We start from the raw sequence: 24,833 nt of genomic DNA, 5'->3' as shown, positions 1-24,833 counted from the left end.
ATTAGAGAAAATCATCATGTTTGCACCTTGGGTAAAAAACAGCAAGTCAGAGCCATAGGAAAACAGGTTTAATTCTTTTACTGTTTGTAGAACTGCTTGTGCTGCTTAGTCTGTGATCAGATCAGAAAAATACCTGTTTTTATGAGATGCACCATTTTATGAGGTGCTATCCAGCACAAGCTCACACCCAGTAGCGTGAACCTCAAAGTCATCTGAGTGCCATGCGTGCTAACACTTGTAATTGTTCTGAGTGCATGTACTGTTCATGACCTTCAGAGAAACTTGAGTTTTGAGTTTCTCTGCAGGTCTTTCATGTGCTTTCTTTCATTCAAAGAGAAAAACAAGCAAACTGCAGTTGTCGGCTTAGTACTGCTGCTGTTTTTTATATTGTAGATGTGCCTAGAGGTGCATGATAGGTTCATCTTATAAATGGAAATTAAATTAAATTAAAGCAAAACTTCTTCCTGCCAGTCCAGCCACGGCAAAATCAAGATTCTGCTGTTTCAGAGGCCAACCCAATTTTAAACTTATTTTCCATCAGTCTTAAAGAGCAGTAAATAAAACTTTTAAGTGTCTTGGATGCCTCTGAAACATTTGTTACTGAAGACATGAACAAGAGCAAGAAAAGACATGATTACAGGAAGAACAAATAAAAAACTTCTGGATATATAGAGGAACTTAACATTGAAAGTTAAGCATATCCAAAGAATGTATTTAATTTGTAAATACTACATTAAAGATTTAAGGTTGATAATATAACCCAGTTTGTTTTTCTCTAGAATTAAAAGTTAGAGTAAAAAGCATTTACAGTAGCCTGACAAGAACAAACTTGCAAAGAAAATGTCAGAATTAAATGAAACTGTGATAACTCAGTTCACAAAGTGAAAAAGCTCGTATCTGTCTCTACAGCTTATCACCTGTCTAGCTGCTTCTTCCTTAGATAACGGAGTGGAGGTGTTGTACATGAGCTTATACACAAGACATGTAAATAAGTAATAGTAATGTTACTAACAATTGGAGTACTAACTCATCTTGGACCTTGGGTGTATTACATCATTCTAGGTTATCTGTGAGGTTGTCCTAACCACCTAAAAGAATTATAACTCTGAGTATTCTGAGAGTTCATTCTGGTATTAACATGTATTCATTCTGGTATTAGCATGTATTGGGAAATTGAAGGTTTATAAATGTAAATTATTAGTACAATATTTCTTGAGTTATCATTAAGTACACGTATTGCTAAAAAAAAAAAACACAAAACAACAATAACAACACACAAAAGTCATCAACACACCATAGGTACTGAAATAAAGTTTTGTGAAAAATTCAACCAGAGGGTACATACGCTGTAGACAGCAGTGCTGCCTACATTTAATGGGCAAAACTATCTGCAGTGAGGCAGTACCTCAGATGTTTCTGCTACTTCTGTTCTTTTTATCATGAACACTTTCATTTTTGAAGAAGAAACAAAGTTTGGGCTAGCTGTTATAAGAAAATATAATAGCCTTTTTTCTCCCTCCTTTAGGTAAGCGAGTATTAGAAATTACAGTAATTTTGGCAAGAGTTCAAGGGTTAATGCAACAGATAAATAAAAGGAATTTTCTGTAAATTGAGCCCTGCATTATTTCACTTGTCTTGCCTTTCCAAACCTAACTCATTTAATTTTAAAAAGTAAATACTTAAATTCTTCCTGACAGTGTGCTTTGCTTTTACTATCGTTTATTACTTCAATTATGCTTGGTATCACTTAGAACAATCTGCCATTTGGAAATTTCAGTATAGCCTGCAGCTTAGTATTAAGTCTGGCTGCTATTGTAACATGTACAGCATATGACACTAATGTATCAAAATTAGATTTGATCATCCCTCCTGGTTATATTTATTTCACGTTTCTTTTGTATTCAGTTAACATAAATGTATTAGGAGAGCTGACACATGATGATGGCTATAGAGTAAGAATATTTTAAAGTATTTTGAGTTAAATTTGAAATTTCAGGTAACCTAACAGTCAGTCATTTTTATATATTTATTTTAATGGAGTAGAGTTTCAAAGCAAGCCTAAAAAAATCTGTTCATCTCTGACATCTCCTCAGGCTGTCTTCCCGTCAGCTCAGATTTAAAATTGGTAAAACAGGGCTCTTAATCTCTTTCTCATTGCCACCTTTCTGGATCACCATGGATAACATGACCATTGTGCCTGTCACTTGTGCCCATAACTGGAAATCATCTTTAATTTGGTCCACTTTTCTGGATTCTTACATTCAGTCTCTGCTTAAGACTCTGTTCTTTTTTCTGCAACGTTTCTTGCAATATAGCCTTTCCTTCTCCATACACGAAGCTAAAATTTATCCACTATATCCTAAACTGTTGTCTTGCTTGCTGAACCTTCCTTTCTCTGGGCTTGACACTTTGATCCTTTAAGAACACTGCTATAAAAGACATTTGCCTTTTTACAGATTCTTTACATTTGCCCATCTCTATTTTATGTATTCCCTTATATTTTGATAACAAACTCCTGAGAACAGTTAGACCCGCATTTATACAGTATTTAGTATTTTAGAATGTAAAGGTGTTTCAGCTATAGTGTATTACAAGTTACTTGAAGTCTAACATTACTTTAGTGATTTTTATTATTTATATTATTGCTGTGCCTTAAATCTCTAGTAAATACTTGCACTCTATTTTGCTTACTGTAATTTATGCACATACAAAAGTGTAAATTTAGGGAGACAAGGTCAGGAAGTGAGTTTGAAGATAATAATGCTTTACAGAACCAGTGGTGAGTTTTGAATAACCAGTGGCATAGATTTCACTCTCGGTACCTGTATATGCTGTGCACAACACATCTGATTCTGCTAGGTAACACTGGGACCACAACTCCTTAGGAAACCATGTTGCCGTCTATTCTTAGGAGTCAATGCACAGAGATGGTTGTAACTCAGTATCTTTGTACCACTTGTGTCCAGGACTTAGTAAATTCTGGATGCTTCCAATTCAGTGCAAAGACATAAAGAATCCAGATTAAAGTGGAAAGAGGTCAGACTCTGGCTCTTCTGTGGTGTAATAATTACAGTGAATGATGGATTCTCCTAATGTTTGCTGTGCTTGCAGGAGAGCTTTGTAGTGGAATACTGCTCAATTTCAGAGTCCTTCAAAAGGGAACTGAAAAATGAAGAAGAAAAACTGGAATTCTTCTTTCTAAAAAGTTAGTTCAAAAATCTAGCAGGCCTTGGAAAGCTTTTCAAAACGATTCCAGATATTGGATCTCGTCTATGAATCAAGCGTTTTGATCAGTCAAGTTACCAGCATTCAAACTTTTTTATAAGCGTTGCTTGCTGAACACGGTGAGGACATGAAAGAAGCAACAAGGAGCACTATGTTAGGATCAGAGTTTGTTCTGATCTACTCTAGAAAAACAAACAGAATGACTTCTCCAACGTTTATTTCTTCTCCAAACATAAAGATAAAATCAGCAACTTGTATCAGATCTTGTATACTTGTCTATTCTCTTGTCACCCTTTTGTCTCCTATGATGGAAACAAGGCATTGATCATAGTCTCAATTTTGGGTACAATACATCTTTTTACAAACCACCATATACAGTTTATACCATCAGCCACCTGCTTGCACCATCTGACTTTGACTCTCAGTGCATTGCCAAATGTTACGGAGATGCCATTCAACACTTTACTCAAACTGAGTCTTTGCCAAATCATTCTTGGTAGTAACCATAAGGTGAAGCACACCTGACAGGACTTGGAACTCAGTGGAATAATCCAGTTCATTTTCCTTTTCCTCAAAAGAAGTTTGTGAGTTTAGCCTGGACTGTATCCTCACACCTCCATGGGCTATAAAGCAGATTTTGAAATGGAGAGAAAAATCATTGATGGGGCTTCAGTACACTTGGCATACAATAATACATGCCCCTTGTCAGTAGTTCCTGTAAAATAACTGCACAATGCACTTTTATCACACTCCAAAATCTGTGGCAGTCTGATTTGAAAGTATACACCAGTAGTGATGCTCCATCTTAGAATCACAGAATCATTAAGGTTGGAAAAGACCTCCAACATTATCTGGTCCAACCATCACCCTACTACCAGTGTCACCCACTAAACCAGGTCCCTAAGCTGCAGATATCAGTAAGATATCAGATAAGATAAGTAAGATATCAGCTGCAGATATCAGTTAGCTGCAGGTATCAGTAAGAGGTACACAAGGGCAACCTTTGATAAATGAATCTCAGAGATGCCAAGAAGGTGTACTATCTAAACTCTGTATATGTTTCAGATTTTAAGGCCATTTATTTGGCATGTAGACTGTCTCTGTCCCTTGTTTCAAATCTAACGGTGTGAGTTATGTTGTCTTTGAGTCCAAAGATGGTAAGTAAAGGAGAGCTAATTCTAGTAAATAGTTCAATATTGCTGTACTAGGAGTGGTGCAGTGCAGTGATGGGTGTTCTGCTTTTTGGCAGCCAGTTCAATAGAGGTGCACCAGACAACCATGTCTCAATATAGGATCCTATATTGTACAGTCTTTTCGCATTCCACAAGATTTCATACTTGAACCTCTTACTTTCCCTTTGATAAGGCTCTCTAATCCTTCCTGAGCTTTTCACTTGCTTCTAAATGTGTGCCCATCAGTTCCACATGCCTTTCTGTCATTGTCATATTCCAACAGATAGCTTGGCTGTCACTTCACCTGGGAAGGCAGAAGCAGCTTAGGCCCTCATAACAGTTCCACAGTTAGTTGTCTTTTTACAACATACGTCACTGTTGACTGTCATCCAGAGTTTCTGCAGCTGCTGTTTGTGTTTCACATCAGTCATTCAGGTTGCTGCCTGGTTTTGTTCTAGTGTAGTCAAATAAAACTCAGCGTAGTGAATGTTGTTATAACCAGTTCTTCTCTGGGTCTGGGTTTACAGTTGGCACAAGAGCATCCCTAAGTGTTGTTCAAAATAACTCAGCCATCTACAAAAGAGGCAAGAATAGCTCACTTCAAAGGAACTGCAATCATTGTACATTAGATGTATGTACGGTCTGGTCCAAGCAACACAAATGACTTGTTGAGCATCACACAAGATGCGGGGCACTGATGCCATCTGTCCTTTGCCCAGTCCAATGCTGAAGAAAAAGCTTTTCTTGCAGAAATACTATGCAGGTTTTCAGGCTGATACAATTCAAAGCCAGCAGAGAAGAGCAGAGGCGGCTTTTTTTTTCTTTTTTTTCCTTCTTTGTTTGTTTTTGTAAAGGCTGCTGCTGACAACCAATATAAGTCTTCAGATAAGACGAAAGCAGCATTCCAGGAGGTTTCATAATATAAACAAGCAAATACTTGCAATGAAATTTCTCTGATGACTGTGTATATGTTTTGCTTTTATTTAAAGTGCAGTTGTATTTTGAAAATGAATACAGAAAATTGTTGCCTTTTTATACAAAATAACTTCTTGTAAGTGCTCAGATTAGTATCTGCATGTTACCTGTTAACAGCAGTTCACAGTGCTGTCCTTTGAATAACATCAATGCAATTGTTTGACAAACTAGAGTTGGCTAAAGCTGTGCAAACAAACTGAAAACTGTGGGTGAGGAAAATTGTCAGCTCTATCTGGTGATGCACAAGGAGGAAAAAATGAGATTCCAGCTTGAATTTTCACAAATGGCCTTTAGTGGAAGGAAACTTAATCTTTAATAATCTGAATGTATTTAATCAGCATACATAAAGCCTCTCTCCATGATGTTAACAGTTTTTTTTTTCTCAGATGGCAATGTTTTACCTGAAAGAGCATTTGGGGGCTTCAGTGCAGATAATTCCAAAGCATTCAGTATGTTCTTCAGTCGGGTTATGTGATTACAGCTGACGGTGCAGCACTGATTTTCAGCATCCCATTCAGCCATTCTGAGCAAGTTTTTTTGATTAATTTTTCAAGACCTGTTTTTGTTTACAGGGGGGTGGTTAGTTTTCCAAAGGTGTTACAGGTTTCTGTTTCATCTAGGGGTGTGCCAAATGAAGCATCTCATCTCCTTTAGAAGGCTTTTTGTTTGTGGTGGCCAGTTTGGAATTTGGCTAGAATGATGAGGTTAAAAGAGTGCTTAGATAGGTATCTTTTATACAGATGTTCATCCACATGCTTATAAAATTCATATAGAAATTAGTAGTTCACTGCCTGTGAATGAAGGCAATCTTGAAAGCATTTTAGCAAATCAGATTGAATCATTCAGCATTCTTGAGATAGTATCAACAAAATTTTAGTTTTTAGTAGTCTTATTGACATCTCTGTTAAATAGTCGTTGGCACCGATGTATAAAAATCTATAGCAAAAACCAGTACTGCAAACTAATACTGTGACTGAAAATGTAAGAGAGCTATAGTGTAATATGTTTACTTTATTCATCCTTCTTTATTTCTTTTTAGTGGGTTTGTCCTATTGAAAGATGAGCATTTAGTATAGCAGTATGACTACAAGATATATTTAAACTGACAGGCTTTTATCTCTGCTTTTTCAGCTAAGACATTTAGGAAACGATGAAGTACACATTGTCTGGTCAGAGCATACTCGGGATTATAGAAGAGGAATAATTCCAACAGAATTTGGTGATGTTCTTATAGTTATCTATCCCATGAAAAACCATATGTTCAGTATCCAGATCATGAAAAAGCCTGAGGTAAGAGTGGGGAGGTTTGTGTGTATTTCCTTCATATGTTTGTAATGAACTGAATTCTGTTCTGAATGGGAGCTTTTGGTGTAATAAATTGATTCAACGAGGTGATCTGTCTTTAACACTGACAATTGCAGTGGAGTGGTAGGAGGAAGGGGAAGAAATCAGTGAGAACAGTGCATGGTAAAATAAGCAACGTGAAACTGCAAATATCTGATCCTATCAAGTAAATCTGCTAACACTTTAAACTGCAAACAAAGCTGGAATATTCTGCATAATTATTTAAATTCTAAGATAAACTTTGAAATCTTCTTTGTCAAATTTGATATGTGACCGTGGGCATTGAATCATAGCCTGCTCCAGCTTTCTCCATCCATGACATATTCCCCTTTCTTCTTAAAGCCAGTTTTCACCTTCTCCTGGACTCCACGCAGGAATTTGGAGATTAATTCATCAAAGCAGGGATAATTCAACTCTAAAGCATATGAACACAGTCTTTCTAATGACTGTTCATTAAATGTCTGTGCCAGCTCTGTTCTTAAAACAGTGGTTTAGGGTAGTGAACACTCACTGAGTAAAAATAGTCCTAAATGTTTATACTACATAATTTCTGTTTCTGATGTCACTTGCCATGAATTTCTGTATTTCAAATTTTAAAATTCTTTCTAGAAGTACTAAAATTAATAAAAGAGATATGACAGATAGAGGTTCTCCTATCTCTCTCTGATGATAGGAATGAAATGATGCCTGGTACATGGTCTTGTTACTGCTGGGTTACTTACATTTTAATTACATTTTAATTAATAAGTATATTATTTTCCTTACTCTGTAGGTACAATGAGTTGTATTATGGAAGGGCTTGCAGGTTAAAGAGGAAAAAGGAAAAAGGAAGCTGCTCTTGCTTACTACTACCTACAATATTGTCATCTAGTCTTTCAACCTCATAAACATCATATGCATGACTATTCTTAGGATTTTGGCAGCAAGTGTTGAAAATAAGCTTTGATGAGACATAGTATTAAAATAGTTGCTTAATTTTCTTCAAATACTATGTTATCTATTACCAAGGATATCAAGCTGTTATATGGCTGTATATTTCCCCAAGAGAAAAGGTCTGTCATGGAGCACAATAACTGGTCTGATTGTCTAGCAATGAGGAGAAAAAAATTATATATTTGAGTGCTCTATTGTTAATGTTGATTGCTAATTGTTATAGCTTAGATCTTGCTTTATGTTGGATTTCTTAATTTTTTATTCAGGTTCCATTTTTTGGTCCACTCTTTGATGGTGCTATTGTGAATGGAAAAATTCTTCCTATTATGGTTCGCGCAACAGCTATAAATGCAAGCCGTGCATTGAAATCATTAATCCCATTATACCAAAACTTGTATCCTTTCACTCATATGGTTCCCAAGGCGTATACATTCCCTTGCAGTTCTACAGATATGATTTTCATGTTTTCTGTCATCTTTTATTTTTGTCAGATTAATTTAGGGAAAATAGTTTCAGTGTATTATGGTGTCATTGCCTTTAGGAAACTTAAACCCATAGAACAGCATTCAGATAAAGACCATTTTTAATTAAGCAAAGAATAGATTCAGCACTAAAAAGTTGTTCTTATAATATTTTATAACATGGAGTAAATTCTTAGCGCATTGTCTCAAGTAATTATTTTAATGACCATCTTCTGGGTAGACTTTCTAAAGCATCCACGTCATGGTGTTACTAATCTTTCTTTTCTTAAATATAAAGTATTTTTCCAGTATTAGTATGTCTTAGTTTTATTTTCTAGAAAACAATCTAGCATCCTAGAAGGATGCCAATGCTGTTTTCCTTCAAATTAGTTACTTTTTTTTGTCCTATAAATTTTGTTGTTCAGCTCAGAATGCATTTTTTTTTGTCAAAATGAAGTTAGTGCCTTTGTAAACATGTCAGAAAACTATCTCATTTTTTTGTTGGAACTGAATTGTAGTATTTTGAAAGGGCTGCTCTTGAGAGAATACCAACCAGAAATTAAGAAACATAAGGTAAGTCAATCACTTTGATGTCTCTCCTTCTTAAGATCGAGTTCTATTCTGTTATGTACGTGTTATTTAAATCAACAAGAACATACTATTTTTTGGTTTCATAAATTCAAAGGTAAGTTTAAATTTTGATCCAAAAGACATTCTGTACTTAATTTCCATCCAAGCTGTAGATATTTGTATTTGTCATGTGATAGATTGATACTAGAATACTCCATTCTGTTAAGGCTGACTGTTAATACTCATGTTTGTTCCCACTTTAAATATGATGAAGTGGATTTACAGATGAGTGATGGATGGTGTTTGATGTGATCACATTAAATGACGTTGGTGCCATTTCTGTACATGACGTTGATTCATTGTATTTTTATGTTCAGAAAGGTCCGATCTTTTTGTCATTACTCAAGTGGCTTAATCAAAGTATTTAAAATGTATTATCATCATTATACCACAAAAAGTGATGTCTTATAGCATTATATTGATGTATAGTGATGAGCAATTGGAAAACAATTTACTTTGAAATAGCAAACTTTTAGTAGGAAAAAAACCACAAACTTGTATGTTTCAACTTCTTTATAGAATATGGAAGTTGTAATAAATTCCTCAGTCAGAGCTTGCCAGTTCGATGTCTTGGAATTGGCCAGGTCCTAAGAGCTGTTTGTTGTATATTCACTTAAAGTTCAGTTCTCTAAACTGTACTTTCTATATGCATCAATTCACTCCACGTCATTGATGAAATAACGTTGCTTACATTAAAATGTTGATATGTCTCCCATAATATGGTTAGCATAATAACTATGAAAAGCATTACCTATATTTAATATTAGATAGTATTAGTTGGTAGGTTTTATGTCATCACTTAGTAAGCTTATGAAGCATCAGCTGATTGAGCACTGATTTTAAAGGCTTTATTAAATAGCCAGTGGAATTCTTTTTCCACCTGACTTAGAGTATCTTATACTCAGTGCTTTGTAGAGTACTTCAAAAACTAAAATGGAGGCATGAGGACTTCTTTAAAAGCTGTTTGCTTGGAGTGAGATTAGAAAAAACATCTAACTTCCCTGGACTGAGTTAGGCTATGGTAGGGTCAATTGCATCAGTAGGGAACAGAAAAATAAAATAAAATACATTCCAAAGTTTGGCCAAGTTCTCTGTGTTTTAAAAAACTCTTGATTAAAAAGTCGTGTCCTTGCTCTTGGTGTTCAACCCATCATCCTATTTGAGGTTGATAAAGAATTTCCTTTAGATAAGAACAGCAAAGACTGGTAGGAGTTTGCTGTAACATGGACATAGTCTAGGAATATTTGAAGAATATTTGAAAATTGAGTCCAGTTAATGTTCCTGCAGTAGAAAGGAATTGAAGATGTTGAGGATTGTCTTTAGTGTCTCCCACTCTTTTCCTCTGGCATATTTTAGCTCTGACAAAAGCCTTTCTCTACTAGCTTTTAAGTTTGTTGTGGAATGAAGGGGGCAGGGACAGAAGTATTTTACGGTCTGTGGTTAAATAGCATTTCTGGAGACCTCTCCAGACTTAATGTGTCTTGTGGAAGACAGGACTTTTTGAGCAAATAAAAGAAAGGGCTCAGAGTAATGAAAACAATACCTCTGAAGACAAGGAACAGAAAAAAAGGAACAGAAAAGCTGTTTTTCAGAAGGTGCACCAAAAGCAGCAATCCTTCAGAAAACTGAAGCTGATAATCAAGGCCTCCCACATGTCCAGGGCCATAATTGTGTCAGTGAAGGAGACTTCTCAACTGATCTGCTTGAAATTAGATTTTATTTATCTATTGAGTATATTTTAATACATTCAAGCAGTGATAATTTTTTAGGAACTTTGATGATGGAAGTGGAAATATAGTTTAATGTGGATCTTGAGGGAACAGGAATACTGAAGACTTCTGTTGAATACATAAAGAACAAATTTCAAGCCATACACTTCTGTATTTGCTCTCCTTTTACTAATGTAGTAGACCAACAAAATAGGTAATTAGAAAGCCAGTATCAGTGTTTGGATGGCTCTGTGCCTGCAATGTTGTGGTTCATTTCACTGTGCTGTGGAATACTTGGTGGACATTTTTTCACTCTGCATGGAGTTGATGATATGTAGGTCTGTGCTTTTGTATATTTGAGGAATATTTACAGTGTTGTGTTGCAGATCTTTGTGGTTAAAATGGGTCATGGTAAACTCTTGATTAAACTAGGTGTGTGCTGATTTGAAAGCATATGGCAACATGAAGAAAGTGGCACTGCATTTGGCCCTTCTCCTTCCAAGGAGAGAATTTATCCATCCTGAGTTAGTGCTTTTTCTAAATGCAGACCTGACTGAAAAAAATCAGCTGTCATTTGTAATCAGCAGGGATATTCAGTCCTCTTCATGTAACCTGATTGCAACTTTTTCCTTATTGAGCTAGTCTGTTAATCATGATGTAGCAATGAGTAGTACATGTGAATAGTATAATAATGGTTGCATGGATACAGGAAATTCTGCTCATCTCCCTTTTATAATCTGCTCCAACTTTGAGAATGTATTGTATGGTCTGAAGTATCTTTCTGAGATTGAAATACTCTGTCATTCACCTTCCTCTTTCTGATGTTATTTTGACACTCCTGATAGCAAACGTGGATAGCAAAACACTGAAGATTTGATTTTGTTAATGATCGTTAAAGGTTTCATCTGCTCTGTTTTCATTCTTTGCTCAGAATACTATAATAATGTTTCAGTATTGTAGTATTTTAAGATTAAAAATGTACTGTATTTATCAGCAGACATCAGACAGGCATGGCAGGTATCTTGCTTTAATTTGATGCTTGACATTTTCATTGCTGTAGCTTCTTGAAGAGAAAATTGCTATTTTAGATGGCATTACTATGTTGATTTGTGGAATTTTCTTTAGTTTCCCCTTGAAGGATTCTGGAGCTCCTCACTGTCTTTCAGTTGCCTTGCTTTCATGTAACAGTACCCCTTCACCAATAGGCGGCATATATGCATGCAGTAGCAGATGACGCACAAAATACTTGCGTTGTCTCACTACCGAAGCAGCAGTACCCCCTTCTCTACCTCATATATGTGTTGCTTGTCATTCCATTTGCCTTCGTACACATCTATCTCCTGAATACACTCCAGCTGCACGTATGCTAGGAAAGTTGGTAAGACTCACAGCAGAGTCTAGCAAGACTGCAGGTGTAATAAGGGTACTGAATGGTGAGAACAATTATTTTCACTATGACGTGGAATAAGCAGGCTGTTATTTAGAGGGTCATTAAATATTTTTTATTTACTGAATTGTATGGAAAGTCCTGGTAGGAATGGTTTTACTAATGGCTTCGATATCTGAGCAAGCACTTTGTTACATTCTGAATTCAGAAACTATTGTGTGTAGGAAATCTATCAAAACTAAATATTTTGAGCAATAGAAAGAGTGGTTTCATACAAAAGTTTACCTGAACTTCCTGAATAAATGACAGGTGTTAGATGCCAAAAGGTACACAAAGGTAACACTCCTTACTTGGCATAGTAGGCTTGTCCAATGATCCAAGTTGTTAAAATTATTTATATTATACAACAAGCCAGGAAAAAACCTAAAACCTTGTGAGAGTACAGTGTGAAACACTACTGTATTACTTTTTAGATATTTACACAATTTTTGGAGCATTATCAATTATTGCAAACTATCTGCACTTCAGATTGTCTGCAATTCAGACACCATGATGCTTTCTTTCTTATGTAATATTCCCCCCCAAAAGGATGCTACCTAATGTGTAGCTGCACACAAAGGAGTAAATCTTATTGAGCATCTTTTAAATCTGAAATTTATTGAAAGTTTAGAACATCTGGAACATAGATGACTTGTATCCATAATAATAGCATCATTTTCACTTCTTTATAATAATCTGCAAAGTATTTGACCTCATGCCAATAATTCTTCAACCAGTTGAATTTTTTTGTCTTATGTGGAGGAATGTAAATATTAAAAATATAATGCTGCTTTAATTATTCAATCTACAGAATGCAGAATGTTGTAGAATAAATCTTTATCTAAAGGATTTAGTAATTTTTGTTACCAAAACAGGAAAATTTACACCTCCTCATCTTTTTGACATTGTATTCCTAAACAGTTGGTACTTGATGCAGCTAGCGTTTTTAGACAGTTGTCTTCCAGAAATGGAAAACATAGACCCGATTTGGTATCTGACAAGACAGTCACTTCTTTACAAATAAAACAGTGTGTTTGACGGGATTCTTAAAAGTTTGACATATATTAAAAGCTCATAGCACAGAAGCTTTCTTGCTTGATGAGATATACTCAACTGCCCCTGTAAAGGGATTTATGTGAAATGTTAGTGTCTTTATTTGTTGTGTCTGCTTGGCTATCATCTGCCTCAAGATAGAATTTTGGACATTGGAAAACCTGTATTTTAAAAATTGTAGTGGTTCATGACATACAGTGAGCAAAGAGCAAGTTTACATTCTCTAGTCACAAATTAAGCACGTGTTTCATTTACATTTTCACATGAGGATTTGTGAAGATTTTGGAGATTTCTCTCTAATACAGAAACTTAGAAGTTAAAGCTAGAAAGCACTGACTTCAGCAATACCGGTTTCCCTTCCCTTCATTTGAATGAGCATGTGTAAGAAAAAAATGAATGCAATGATACTGCATCAGTGATAAATGTGTTTAAAATGGAAAAGGCATAAGAGGTGCTTAAGGAGCATTCCTTCTCTTTCCTAGATATACATCAATTCATTTTTCAGAATACCACTTAATCAATTTTGGTATCGGTGAAAGAAATAACACACGCTGTTATAATTGCTCTTCTAATATGTTCATTCTTACAATTTTTTTGAAATGCCATGTGCCAAGACTCTCATCAAACTTCACTGTATTTCTGGCAATACAGTTTTGATACATGACATTTAATAAGCTTTTAAAATACCTGTTATTGCTTCTTCTGTCATCATAGGTGAAAAGAAATAGACAATAAATATAATGCTTGATATACTTTTTAGATATTACTCTATATGCTTTACAACAAATAATTGAAAATTTCTAGATTTCAGTGAATATTTATCCCATCCTGAGTCATATCATTGTAGCCTTATCTGTTGTGAGCTCGAATAGGAGTCGCAGATGAATTCATTATATGACCCCTGCTGTTTCTTCCATGAGGAAATAGAGTTATTTCTAAAATCTACTTTACTGTTTAGTGATGGAAATTATTTTCCAAATACAAGCAGGAATCACAAGGTAGAGAATATGATGTTCAGTCTTTCCTAATCCTAGTTCTGCTGAAAACTCTTTTGATCTTTTAATAATTCATAATGTAGTTACTTATATGCCTGCTTACAACAGTTAAAAAAAAAAAAAAAAAAGTGAAGATTTCCCTGGCATTTATAAATATCGGATTGTTTTAATAGACTGTTCAGCTGTTTCAATTTCAAGGAATAGTGTAACAGTTTCTCTCAGTATTGTAAGACCTAAATATAAGAGGAAGGTTCTGCCTCTATACAGAGGCATACATACACGTGTGCATGTGTGTGTGTGACTAGTTATAGGTATGTAATGACAGTAATAGCTTTTTATATCATCTTTATGGAATTTTCTTCCTTGAACTAATACATCTAGTTAATGTATTTTTCCTTTGATGTCACAAGAATATTTGGACAATAAGGGACTGTTGTAAGAAAAATTCCAGAGGAAATACCAGGAGGATTTGGTTTCTTGTAAACCATGGATAGCTAAAGTACTCAGAATGGCAAACCACTAATGAAAAAAGCAAAATGAACAGTACTTAAATAACCACTGCATTTATGAATATTCATAATCAAGATTAGCACTTTAATATGTTATACTGAAAATTGGTGCTCTTCGAAATATCTTACTTAAAGGAGTTGTATACATGATGGCAATGGAATGTAATAGAACCATATAAAGTAACTTCTGTATGGATAATAAAATCACACTGAAATTTGCCCCATGAAAATAAAAGGCCAAATGAAAAAGCAGTGAAGATTCCAAAGCATAAATTGTGCTATTTATGTTCGTTAAGTATAGTTTGAATCCTGTCTTAGGGACATCTCACCTAACTATATATCTAATGTTGCTCAGTAAATGAGGCAAGTATTGATTGGCATATGCTGCTTAAATCGATCACCTTGACAGCCAGAATTACAGTAATCTGTCAGTATTAATGACTGTCTTTCAAGCTTTGATACCTCTCCTTCGCTTGTCTCGTCTTGCCTCACTTCTGTTTGAAGTGCATTTTCTTGCAACCCCTGGTTTTGTCAGGGTAGGTATTTTTGTAGTGTTTTTTCGTCCCCTGAGTCCAATTTATTGGCTTGATCATGCAATTAGAGTTAAAATGCAACACCAGGGAGCAAAAGTAGGCAGTGTTCTGAGTAACAATTGGACCTCAGGGGTAGCGCAAGCCTGTTCTCAGCCATCATTTATTAGTTACCTGTTGAAAGAATAGGATTGTTTTGCAATGAATAATTCCAAAGCATCACTTTAAATGCCTTTGATTTTAGCCACTAGAGACAAATGATTGAACCAACATTTGTGATAGGTTTTTAAACTCTCACCTTAGCGTTTGTCATATAGACACTACAAATAACTGCTGGAGAAATACTGCAGATGTGTGTACAAAGCTGCTGCTTTTCCTGCATTTTCATGTAGACATATACATCATTTCAGTTGCTTTTCTTTATTGTTGTTTTTCTTTTCTTTTGAAGAATGCGATTTTAATACTAGGAGTAACTTGAAATGGAAAGCTTGAAAGCATTGCTTCTGTATTATAGTGTAATATATTTTCATGTATATAGTCTATGAGGTTTTTTGGCAAAATGTACATGCTATACTTTTCTTTAACAGCAGTTCTGGATTGGTATCTCTTCAGGCAAACATATTTTCTTCAGTAATTTTCCTGCTTCTAATCCCAGAGAACCTGCCTTCTCTACCCCAATAGCTCTTCTGTCTATCGCTCTTATGGTCTGTCTGCAGATCTTAGGATGCTGGGAGCACCTCTTAAAGAGGTATAGTGTAAGCACTTGGATTTAAGGGTAATAACCTTGTCATTATCAGATACCATAATTTGTTTTTGAATTAGTCGTACAGTTTTATTTGTTAGTTATTCTTCCCTAATGAAATGCACGAGACTCTCTTGAAAGTGGTAAAAAAGCAAAATATCAAATAAGGCAAAACTGTTTGACCCTAGTAATACAATTTTCTTCTAATAACTACACTTATAAAGACCTTAGTGTGCTGTGCATAGAATCATACAGTGGCTTGGGTTGGAAGAGACTTAAAGAACATTTAGTTCCAGCCCCCGTACCATAGACAGGGATGCCACATATGTTGATGTAGATGGTTTGGGATGGGGCTCAAATCTTTTTGTATTGTTCAGAAAAAATAGAGGTTCTTCTACATCTACATTCTTTCATTAATTGACTTTACCCATCTGAAGGGAAGTCTACTGATTTCTGTATAAAATCTGGCCAGGCTTATTCAGGTGGCATTATGATTTAGAATAAAAGAATGTCAGTGGGCTACCATGAAAAGCAGTGAAGTGCTTTATCAGCCTACGAGAACTTGTGAATTGGGATCTGTCAGCACAGATTGCTTAGGGGAGGCAAGTTCCTCTTTGTTACTGCATCTTTTGAAGGTAGGAAATTTTTGGTATGTTGTAAGTTGAAAATTAGTAGAGCGATCACTCTTTCGTCAAAAAATGTGCTTTAAAGGTCTGTATATCCCTCTTCTAAACAAAAATGTGCACAGGAAAGAAGGCGGAGAGTCCTTAAACTGGAATGAAAAATATAAACTAGTTCAATCATATGCAGAGTGATTGCTTTGTACGTAACACAGAATGACAGGTTTTTTGTTAATACCTACTTAGCCTTATTAATTAATTAAACATTTTGGATAACAAAAGCCCATTGTTAAAATGTTAAGGCTCTTGCCCCTGTAAGGTGTTAAAATTCAAACATACAGATTTCTTTGATAGCTCTCAGTAGTCTGTGAATAAAAGGGAAGATTAAACAATTTTTTGTGTCATTTCTAGGGTTTAGAATAAGGTGGGGACTTTTGTTGTTGTTGTTGTTGTTTTAATTATTTAAGCCCTGTTTTTATGCTGTGAAAGAGAGCGTTGTTTGGTGTTGTTTTCTGGAATTGTTTTTTTGGAATTGTTTTCTGGTCATAAACTCCTAATAACAGATAAATGACTTGCAAATAACTTGGAAGTTTTGTATGCTAAAACACTAAAAGCTGTATTTATAAAAAGAGTTAAGTATATACCACTGATATGTATTGATTGTGTTATATAAATTGGTGGGAAATGTGGGATATTATTTGCAACAAGCAAAACTGACAAACACTAGTGTCTGTGAGATAGAGAGATGCTTTCAGATGATAATGACAAACTGTTTCTGCATCATTCTACATATGGTAATCAAGACTGCTTTCCAGTACCAACAGAAGAATTAAAAATGATACATGGCAAAAAAAAAAAAAAAAAAAAAAAAAAAAAGAGAGAATAGAAACAAGCCTATTGGTTGTCTTTGTTCTCCAAGTCTCCTACAAATCTGTATTTCAGTTATTGAACAAAGGGGTTTTATATAATACCTGTGAATATGCAAAAATATCTAGCTGGAATATGTAACAATATTCAGTAATTAAACAGGTCAAAATTATAGCCAAAAAAGAGTGTATGCATATAATTAATTTTGTATGTGCCACATATTTAGTAGAAAAACTGAATAACATGAAGCAAGGATTAAAAGTTAGTATTACGGTAATTGAAATTACCATATGGTGGTCTGAGGAACATGAGTCCTAATCATAGCCTGGCCAATCAAATTAATCACAAAATACTTTCTAGACAAGACGTTAGAAAAAAATAGTTTAATTGCTGATTAACTGCACCTGAATAGATCTGTGGGTCATAGATATATCTGTTTCCTTCTGAATGCTTCTTTTCCCAAACATAGAAGAATGCAGGCTATTAGAAAATCTTTTAATTTCTGCTTGCCAAACCATAGTTACCATCCATCTGTTCTTGCCAATTGTGGAAAAAGGTCAGTTTTCAGCAAAGCCATGCATTTCACAGAAGGTATGTGAAGTGAAATTTCACAGGGGACACGATGGATCCTGATTCTTAGTGATAAACCTTTGGGGCCAGCCGGGTTGGCATATGGTTCAGCATGATATGAAGGCTTGGGTTCCCTGGCTTCACTTCTTTGGCGTGGAACTGATAAAACCTGGCTCTTAAGTATTGTTTCAGTGGACACCAATCATGGGCAGCAGGAACTGCCCATTTAACTCTCTGTGGGAAGGAAGCCCAGACCCTGTTCACAATAGTACCATTGTAGTGCTGCAAACTGCTCTCAACAGCTTGACAGCACTAGGGAGGAGGGAGAAGGGGCTGCTTTACTAATTGCTCTTCAAAATAAAGGGAGAGGGGAGCAACTGAAAATATTTGTTTTCATCATTTGAATAAAAGATGCCTGTCTTCTAGTTCTGAAAATTATGGAAGACTTTGGTGCCATCCAAAGAGACTTATAATTAGCTTATCTTGTATCTGTACTCCAGCAGCCCAGGGTAAAGATTAAAACAACAACAACAACAACAACAACAAACATTCTCTTCAAGTATAAAAGAAAAAGGAAAGGCAGTTTTAAAGTTTATTTAAATGCAGATTGGAATTAACGACAAAATTTCTCATTTGAGAAGTTATCTTTGTTACTATGTAGTGTGGGATTGCAAATTGATTTGTCTGTGTATGTATTCTTTACTGGATTATATTTAATATTAATATAATTTTATATCTGTAATTTTGCAGTTTCTGGTGAAGTCTTTATGAAGAGCATTTTCTTAACTGTTTCTCTCCTCAGTAAGTACATCTATATCAGCAGAGATAGTATTTAAAATAGAAATTTAAACTTCTGAGTGTATGAAAACATGCAGCATTCAAGCCAATACTAGAAGCAAAGAGCCAGTTTTGCTTCCCTATTTTTACACGCATCAATCTTCATTTCTTGATTTTAAACCAATACAATGCTGAGTATCAGAGTGGGGATAAACCCCTCTCCCCAAATCTGGCATTTTTGTGAGGCTGCACTTTCCTCTGCCCTATACTATTCTACATTATTTGTGGGCTGACGTGATGATTGAAATGGCTGAACACCTCTCATTGGCACGTTTGGTGCAGCATCCTTAATAAACTTCAGCCCTTTGGCCAGTCGTATCTTTGCCTCTCCTGCTGCTTGCCTGCAATGCCACTGCCACGTCGGAGGTTTGGGAGCTGCTCTGTCTGCCTTGGGGAACCCAGTTCCAAGGAAGTCATGAGGCAGGGGTAGCTGTAATGGTCTGCAAAATAATTAACACACCTTAGAGTTTCATTGATTCCTGCCTGGGCAACATTAGTAAGACAAACCCTCCCTAGAAGGTGGAGTGGAAATTCTGCCTGCATAAGGGCTGCAGTGCTGTTCTGTTGCTGTTTTGCTTTCACCTCTCTAGCCTGTTACTAAAACATAGGCAAGTGGGATATTTGTAAATGCTGTCATTAGTCTTCTGGCTACACCACCAGTAAATTTAATGAGTAATCTGTTACGGTCTTGAGGTATTCTTCCTTCCTTTACTGTTAGTCATTTGACCTTACTCTCTTTCATGTTAAATGCGGTTCAGGCTTTGTAAAATACGTGCGCAACAAATGGTAGAGAAGCTGAGACTTTCTTCTATATGTTTGTGTTAATCTGCTCCTGCTATATTTCAAACAGATAATTCATTGAATGCCCATTCTTCCTCTTACCGCAGAGTAGATTATATTTAAGTCAAGATTAATGGATAGATTCTGATGTTAAAACCCAGTCTCTGAGCCTGTCATTCCCTAGAGGCATATAGTGCATTAGTTTAAGCCAATATGCTGCTTATCATAGATACTATGACACTGTCTTGAATGAGTTTACTGTACTTTGTTACTGCTTACTCTGGTAATAAAATCACTATATTGTGTTCCTGATAATTACAATATTAAATAGAAACTTAATTTGATTACTGCACATTTAGATACAGATAGGTCTTAAGTAATTGCCCACTGTAAAATTTCTGATACTCATTTTTTCTCTCATGAGGTGTATTCTGTTAGTGTCTAAGCTTACTACTTAGTTCAGTCACATTAGCTGAAAAAGTGATGAAAGAAAGATCTACAATGGGACTTTTTGGGTACGAGGCAATATCTTTTACCTTTAGTTTTCTCACTTGAACCTTGTTTTTTTTAAATGCTTCCGTAGGATGCTTTCATTTGCCAAAGGCCTTAAAATAAATTCCAGGTTATACAGAGTAGAAGAATTCAGTAAATACTGTTAATTCAGGATTTTTCCCCTTGCCTTTAAAATGGCTAGAAATCTGAACATCAGTGTTGTCATTTTTGTTGCATAAGCAGATGATGAGAATTAGAATCCATTCCATTTAGTAAGTGTAATCTCATAATATTTTGCTATGGTAGTCTTAAAATTATAACTTTTTTCTATAGCTGTTTTTTATATGCTTCAGGAGAATATTTATCCTAAAGATTTCTGTTAAGCACATTACACTTGCACTTTAATTCTACATATCTTTGTAAGTGCCTTTTCTAAAGACGCTTGGTGCAAAGTGGTTACATTTTTCGTTTCATAATTGAGTGTTTTAAGTGGTTAAGCATAGTCCAAATTTTATCTAATTCCAGCTTGTGTTAATGGTGCTACGCTCACACTGCCTTAGCACCTGTTATGGATTTTGAGTCATCTGGCAGCCCGTGGGACTTAGATAAAGAAGTACCAGGTGTCCTGCCTGTCTCTTAATTGAGACGCAATGTAAACAATATAGACTTGGCAATATGGTTATAGGAATGGATTAAAGCCCAGCTTTGTCTGCTCTGATGAATCACAGCTTTTTCTTCACAGAAGATGTTATAAACCACTAAAGAATTTAGTTAGCTGTAAGGTCTGATGGAACAACATAAAAATAAATGATATACCAAGGATGTTCCTAGAAGGACAGTACTGGGCTTTCCAATGAAAATTTAAGCATCAATTATCATTTCTTGTAATAATTTACCAATTTTGAAAGTGTTTACACTGTAAAAATGCAGATTCTCATATAAATTCAGATAAAGTCAATGCCTTTCAATGTGTAATGTGGCAGTAAACTAGGCAGAAGGCAGTATTATTGACTCAGAAGCACTTAGTGGCTGCAACTTTATCTAGCTTATACTTGCCTTGCAAAATTTTTAATCATTTAACTATAAGGTAGATACACTAGAATTAATCTCCTTTAGCTGTAAGATTAGTACTCTTTAAGAAAAAAAGCCTCTAAATGGCAAAAATGTGTTGTTATAATTTCCCAAAAACTTTAATTTATTAAAAATATATTGAACTTTTTAGTAGTGTAAAAAACAACAAGTACTTTTTGTTATGTTCATTTAAGGAATGATGCAAGTATATGCATTCAAAACAAATTTCAAAATCTGGAATGATGGGATTAATTTGTATGGATTTATCTATTGCATATTTCCTTATTTTTCATCATGAAGAAATTACACCTCAGAAATTGCCTCAGAAAGCCCTTTGGCAGTTACAGTTTTTCTGAAAAAGATTTTCATTATGGATGCTAGATACTGTACTCTGTTTGCTTAAATTCTATAGTCTGTTACTTGCTTTTAATAGTAATTTTGATTTTTGTATTGAGATATCTACGCTACTTAGTAGATTGTCATATATAATTCACCTTCACCTGTGTCAAGCATTGCAATTTTTTTTCCTGCTTTAACCTAAATAACTTGCATCAGATATGAGAATCATAAACTGAATTCTGCTTTATGAATCATCGGTGTCGAGGATAAACTCGTATATGTAGAAGCTGCTTTCATTTACAGCATATCTGTGTAAACAGTTGCACACAGCAAAATACTTATATGTAATTTTTGATACTGGCAGTATTTAAGGAACAGAAAAGAGTCCATGCCGACTTTGAGAGTTCTAGTTGACTTAACAGAAGTTGCAATTGGAAAAAAGAATCTCTTTATTTGTATACTGTGCAAGCTAGATGTGGAAATCACTGAAATGTAATAAGTAGGGAACACCATGATGCCACTTGTACAGAGTCACTTTTTGGAATAAAACAGAACTTTAACTATTCCTCTCAGTGTGGCCGGTTGATACTGATCACCCACCTACATCCAAAACGCAGCTAGTTGCAGGGCTTCCAACACTGGATCAATAGCAGCCCAACTTACATCCTGAATTCTAAGAGCAAACAAAGAGTACAAATAGCTGTGACTCAGTATGAGTTCAGCTGGTTTGACAACCACTGCACAATCTCTTCTTTCAAAGTGAGATTTCCCAGAAAAAACTTCCATTTCTGTGATGTCTGGATTTTGTCCTGTCTTCCTTTAAAAGTCAAATTTTGCTATGGCTAAGTTTTTCTTTCATCTCTAAAACTTTGGTCCTAACCTGTACTTGCTGTCTTTTTCTGGAGGCAATCCTCTTTTCACATTTTGATGTCAGGAATTGTAATTTACTAGGAAGAATCTGCCCGATAAAATTGGCATTTTCTTCATTCTAAGTACCTCAAATTGTAGCAATTTCAAATTGTAGCAATTAATTCTGTGGGTTTTGCACACCTTTTCAGGCCAGAGAGCAAGAAACTTGAAAACTTCTACCAATGTCTGCCATTTATTTTGCCTCGCTATTTCTATTTTTCCTTTGGTCTTGAATACCCTGGGAGCATTTTTTGACTGTTGACAATACTGCAGGTTTTTCCTAGCAAAGAAGTGAGCTTCTAAATCTGATGAGGGGGCAAATGTAAACAAAAGGATGCCATCTTATGTAGCTTTTGTTAAAATATTGTTGATCTCTTTCATATAAATAGTGTACATGCAATCAAAAAAAAAAAACAAAAAACGAACACTTACAGGTGTCCATTGACCCTACAAGCAAGTATCTCTGGGTGGAGGGTTTTCATTTTCCAGTTAAGGATGGAAGCAGTACTTTGGCTTCTGCTTGTCTAAATTATTTTCCAAATGCCTGGCTCACAAAGTCATACTCTCCACAATCATATCAATATATATTGACTTCTTAGATGATTTTGCTAACAGTTGGAACTGCCAGGGATGCAGCTGTACATGTATTTCTGACAATAGTTTGCAATTTAACCTGAAAAGGTCCATCTTGCTATTTAGAAATGCATTCTCTGGCTTTTTTCAAGAAGCCATTTCTAGGCAATCACCAAAAAAATCCTCTTTTTCCTAACATTGGAATCAAAGACTCTCAGATGCTACATACCGTCAGTATTGTGATCACATATGCCAATATGCAGTTACATTGTGAACCTACACACGTGTGCACATACATATAAGCAGCACAAGTAATTTATGACTAAAACTTTCATGGAGGTATTTGATATTTTGATTTGTGTTCAGTTTGTGTGAATGAGACAGACAGTGATGTAAAAAGAAAAAAAAAAAAGAGAAGCCCACATTTTTACTCCATTTCACAGGTCTTTGGAAATGACAGTCAATATTTTTGTTAAAATTCTTAATTATTTTCTTAAAAAAAAAAAAAAACACAAAACAACTTGTGCTTTTAGTCTACTGGCCTTGACCAGCCCACCAGTGAGAGTCTAGAAGTGGCTGTAGCACCTTTGGGCCTGCGGTTTGGAACTTCATAGTTGTAGGGTATTTCCTGAACTATAGTGACCTTGATGCATTTTAAATCATCCAGAAATGATCTTGTAGTCATCTATTAAACTGGAAGCTGTGGCATGACATTTTATTGTTTTATCTGAAATGGTAAATACTTTCTTTTGACTGCTGGGAAATTACAGATTTTCTGCTATTGGTGACTTTAGGTACTTCACAAATGCAGTTGTTTCAAATTCTTTGGAACGAATGACGTACTTACCTTTTAAAGAGATTTTTCAAGCTTTATAAATCCTTCCATAACCATTTGAACATATTAATAAATTGTGCCTTCAGCCCTTTTTAAACTTTCTGTCTTTGAATATGTTCCCCAGCATAATCTTTCCTTCCAGATGCTGCTTAGGAAATCCGTTGTGATAAAACATTGTCTGTATTTTTTTCACAGTCTTTAGAGTATTTCAGCATACAACTACTGACCAAGTCAGCCTAACACAAGTTCCTGCCAAAAGCCCTTAGAGATGCTTGAGTCTAAAGAGAGGTGCTAAGAATCTCCACACAGCGAATGCCCGGTGTAGGATACCTCTGACGTCCACAGGTATCTGCAGCTTCTGTTGCTACCCTTCCCTGGAAACCTGTCCACTTCAGCACACGCTAGAGCTGCCTAAGTTCTTTCTATATCCTGAACAGCCACACACCCGGTTCATACTTCTCTTTATCCCTTGAGTAGGAAGGCATTTCTTTACTCTTCTTGTCTGTAAAGCAGCAGTGCTAGGAGTTTTGAAAGTGTGCTCGCTGGATTAGAGCCCACACGAAAACAACGGGAGGCGACTCAGTTGCATCAGTCATCCAGGAAATGAGAACTGTTTCCAGCTCTGAGGCCACATCTACTGCCTCTTACAAGGGTGTTGCTCTGGCCATTGGGACTGAGGACTTTTTGTAATAAGGCACGCTCAGTTCACTGCTGAAATTGCTCTTCGTTCCGTGAAATATACTCTGCATCACAGGGAAAGTACATGCTCATCTGTAGAGACCAGTGGTTATGGTACTTCCCTGGGAGAGGAGAGTCCCTGGATTCCAGTCACTGCTCAGGAAGCCTTTGTTATCAGATGGTCTTGGGAGCAGACACTAGAATTTCTTCTCCAGTCCCTTTTAATGAGTCTAGCGTGTAGGTTACAGAATTGTGAAGCACCACATTCTTGATTAAAGTCATGGAAATTTTACTCCATGTTGAAACTGCTTTTTTTTTTCTTCATTTTTTTTCAGATTCAGGTTAATGAAATTTTGAGATTGTTATTCCCTGGATGATGATAACATACCAATCAGGAATCCAGTTTTCTTTAATTGATAAATACCGGATAGGTTATTTGCAAAACATATTATTTAATTCTAAAGCTTACAGGCAGACTTTTTCCTGATGTTACACATGTGTAAATAAGAATGGGAAGAAAACCAGTAGTTAGAATGAGACAGTAACTCTACAGAAATG

General features: G+C 35.6%; 1 protein-coding gene across 18 annotated transcripts in view; it reads left to right on the top strand.

The window, feature by feature from the left end:
• RALGAPA1 (Ral GTPase activating protein catalytic subunit alpha 1) overlaps positions 1–24,833 on the top strand; it is a 131,425-nt gene that overhangs the window by 91,324 nt on the left and 15,268 nt on the right. For all 18 annotated transcript variants that reach the window (XM_048059643.2, XM_048059651.2, XM_048059644.2 and 15 more), the window contains 2 exons: positions 6,504–6,662; positions 7,916–8,043. In XM_048059643.2, coding sequence (XP_047915600.2) covers positions 6,504–6,662; positions 7,916–8,043 — 287 coding nt within the window. The remainder of the gene's footprint in view (positions 1–6,503; positions 6,663–7,915; positions 8,044–24,833) is intronic.

Source organism: Anser cygnoides, chromosome 5, assembly GCF_040182565.1.
Source record: "Anser cygnoides isolate HZ-2024a breed goose chromosome 5, Taihu_goose_T2T_genome, whole genome shotgun sequence".
Taxonomy (NCBI): Eukaryota; Metazoa; Chordata; class Aves; order Anseriformes; family Anatidae; genus Anser; species Anser cygnoides.
The sequence above is the reverse complement of the archived record's forward strand: the minus strand, read 5'-3'. Positions and strand labels throughout refer to the sequence as shown.